This window comes from Emiliania huxleyi (assembly GCF_000372725.1).
Source record: "Emiliania huxleyi CCMP1516 chromosome Unknown EMIHUscaffold_2082, whole genome shotgun sequence".
Classification (NCBI taxonomy): domain Eukaryota; phylum Haptophyta; order Isochrysidales; family Noelaerhabdaceae; genus Emiliania; species Emiliania huxleyi.
Genome location: NW_005200523.1, coordinates 1 through 3,197, shown reverse-complemented (window position 1 = coordinate 3,197; position 3,197 = coordinate 1). Strand labels below are relative to the sequence as shown.

The 3,197-nt window shown below is 66.9% G+C and overlaps 3 protein-coding genes across 3 annotated transcripts; 1 reads left to right on the top strand and 2 right to left on the bottom strand.

Annotated features, from left to right (window-relative positions):
* Positions 1 to 415: 415 nt before the first annotated feature.
* EMIHUDRAFT_373642 (hypothetical protein) lies at positions 416 to 934 on the bottom strand (the record flags this gene model as incomplete). The annotated part of the gene is made up of 1 exon (XM_005781059.1): positions 416 to 934. A coding segment is annotated over one exon (519 nt), but the record flags the coding sequence as incomplete, so codon positions are not given.
* Positions 935 to 1,060: 126 nt separating this feature from the next.
* Positions 1,061 to 1,747, bottom strand: EMIHUDRAFT_49339 (hypothetical protein; the record flags this gene model as incomplete). Its single annotated transcript, XM_005781058.1, has 1 exon — positions 1,061 to 1,747. A coding segment is annotated over one exon (687 nt), but the record flags the coding sequence as incomplete, so codon positions are not given.
* Positions 1,748 to 2,452: 705 nt separating this feature from the next.
* EMIHUDRAFT_373640 (hypothetical protein) lies at positions 2,453 to 3,096 on the top strand (the record flags this gene model as incomplete). Its single annotated transcript, XM_005781057.1, has 1 exon — positions 2,453 to 3,096. A coding segment is annotated over one exon (644 nt), but the record flags the coding sequence as incomplete, so codon positions are not given.
* Between the last annotated feature and the right edge of the window lie 101 nt (positions 3,097 to 3,197).

Here is a 3,197-nt window from a genome sequence, read left to right as displayed (position 1 = left end):
ACTCAGCGGGGTCGCAGCTGCTTCTGGAAGGCACCGAGATGTACCTTTTTCGCGCAATGGTCAAAATCAAGGTTTTGTAACGCGAGCTGTGCCACAGTGAAGGATGGCACTAGCCAATAACCAACTCCCGCACACACACAATCGAATAGATCTATTGCCCGACATCGAAATGCTGTATGTTGAGATGCGGAGCGCTGAAGGGTCAGGAGGTTTCAAAAAAGAAAAACACGCACGTAGGCGGTAAACTCAGCTCTCAGGAAGCGCGCTCCCTGTACACGGGGCGCTGCGCTGTCTCACTTGCTCTCACGGGTGCCAAGCGGCGAGCGATCGCAGGGCGCGGGGCGCTGCCCCTCACTCATGCCCGCTCGGCCACCTCCGCCCGGACCTTCTCGAGCTCCGCGTCGCGCGCCGCCACCGTCCCCTTCAGCTCCGCCACCTGGTCGAGCGCGTCGCCGAGCAGCCCCTTGGCCACGCCCAGGTCGCGCAGCTGCTCCACGCCGCCGCTCGCCCGCACCTCGGCGGCGTGGTCGGCCACGTAGCGGCGGCACTGCGCGAGGAGCCGCCCGTCGCCCGTCGTGTGCGCCGCCTCGAGCAGCGGCACGGCGGTCGCCGGCGCGACGCTCTCCTGCAGCGCCTGCGCGCAGAGCAGCTCGAGGCGCGGCACCTGGTACATCTGCGCCAGCTCCCGCAGGTCGAGCGCGCGCTGCGCCCTGCCCTCCTCCTCGCCGAGGTCGAACTTGTCGGAGAGGAGGTAGTCGACGAGGGCGGTGAAGCTGGCGAGGTCGGTGTGGGACACCGTGACCTCGGCGGCGTCGCGCTCCTTCATGCCGATGCCAAACATGGTCCGAAAGACCGGGGACCGGGCGCAGAGCATGTTCTTGCTCACGTGCTCGATGCGCTCCCGGTCGTCGCCGACCAGGAAGGTGACCTTCCCCTCTGGCAGGGAGGCGTCGCCCCGCGTCGTTGCGAGGTCAGCCAGGATGGTCGAAGGCGGAACGACGATCGGGGCAAAGGAGGGAGGCGGAGGAGGCGCCGCCACGCAGACCTGGCAGAGGCGGCCGTACGTACCGACCAACAGCGTGCTGCCGTCCGGGCTGATGGCGACTTCGACTGGGCCTTCGAACTCCGCCGCGTCGCCCACGCCATCAGCGCTGCCCTCTGTGCCACTGCCCGCGATCGTCGTCACCTCTCCCGTCGCCACCTCCACCCGCCGGATCTTGTGGTTGTCATGGTCCGCCACAAACACAGCGCCGCCGTCTGGGCTGATGGCGACTCCGTAGGGGCTGTCAAACTCCGCCGCGTCGCCCACGCCGTCAGCGCTTCCCACGGTGCCGCTGCCCGCGAGAGTGGTCACAGCGCCCGTCGCCACCTCCACCCGCCGGATCTTGTGGTTGTCGACGTCCGCCACAAACAGCACGCCGCCGTCTGGGCTGATGCAGATGCCACCTGGGTAGTAGAACTCCGCCGCGTCGCCCACACCATCCGTGTCGCCTGCCTCGCCGCTGCCCGCGAGCGTCGTCACCGCGCCAGTCGCCACCTCAACCCGCCGGATCTTGTGGTTGCTGGAGTCCTCCACATACAGCGCGCCGCCGTCTGGGCTGATGGAGATGCCACCTGGGTAGCAGAACCGCGCTGCGACGCCCACACCATCCGCGTAGCCACCCTCGCCGCTGCCCGCGAGCGTGGTCACAACGCCAGTCGCCACCTCCACCCGCCGGATCTTGTGGTTGCTGTAGTCCGCCACAAACGCTGCGCTCCCGTTTGGGCTGGCAGCAGCGGTGTAGGGATCGTCACTTGCCGGCAGGGCTGCTACGCGGCGCACGCGCCCGGCCGCCGAGACGTGCAGCAGCGAGTCCTTGGTCGAGACGTACCAGGCGCCTGCGTGGTCGCTCGCGATGCCGACCTCACCGAGCGATAGAGGGCCGTCCTCGCCCTCGAGCGCCAGCGTGGTGACCTGTCCGAGGACGCGCACGCCAAAGATGGGCGCCTCGAAGCCAGCCGCGACCGGCACTGGCTCGTCCCCGTCACCGCCGGACGCCATTGCCCGACAACGCCTGCGGGCGGAGGACGCCATTGCCACGTGACAACGCTGGCTGGATTCGGGACACGGGTTTGTGGGGTAGTCATCCGACATCGAATGCTCTTAGAAATGTGGAGCGCTGTAGAGCTGCTCTCTCATTCACCAGGACCCCAGGAATTGCGACTCGCCGCTTTCCTCCCACGGTGTGATTCTGTGTGAGCTCTGTGTTGTTTTGCCAACAGCATACCTACACACTCATTTATAGAGCGAGGTAGAAGATTTCACAGCCTTGTTATTGAGAAAGAAAATACCTCCCCTGGCGCTGTCGCTGGTCTGTTCACAGAGGACGGGCGGTAAAACTCGAAGACGAGGCGCGAGGGCGGTCTCACCTCTGACTCGCGGTCCAACTTGCAAGCCCCAGTAATTCCCAGCATGTTGAATCGAGGGCGTCAAAAGTCGGCGGGGGCGCCTCCTCCCGGCGGCCCCGCGCCCTGCTGTCATCCTGATTGCTACGTTCAATCTGGCGCCAAACCCGACACCGGCGAGCGTGTAAAGATCACGTGCACGAATCCTGCGTGCACGTTTCTCGGGGCGGGGATGCACGCGGCCTGCTTCGACAAGTGCGAGCAGGCGCTCGTCGGCTCGATGCGCCACAGCGTGCACCTCTGGCTCACCAGACAGGTTAAGGACATGAGCGACGACGAAATCTGCAGTACACTGTGGACGTCCAACTACGACCGCCTTTGTCGTACACAGTGCAAGTGCCAGTGCGGCGCGGGGTTCTTCAAGTGCGTGACACAGAAAAGCGAGAGCTCCGCCGGCGTCGGTCATAAGACCCGCGCCGCGCCCACCGAGGTCGTCCGCTTCCACACGGAGGTTGCGGCGGCGGCAGAGGCGGGCGGCGGCGGCGGCGCGGGCGGCGGCGGGGAGCGGGCGGCGGCGGTGGAGAGCGCGGACGATCGGCGGCGGAACCGCGCGCTCGCGGCGCTGCAGGAGCAGGAGGCCGAGGAGGAGGACGCGCGCAAGGAGGCCCGGCGTCTCAAGGCGGAAGCAAAGGAGCGCGACAAGGCGGAAAAGGCCGAGAAAGGCGCGGGGCCCTGTCCCCCCCCGCCGCGCCCCTCCCGCGCTGCCGTCTCCCCGCGCGCGCGCGCATCTAATTCTCCCCACATGCCCCGCC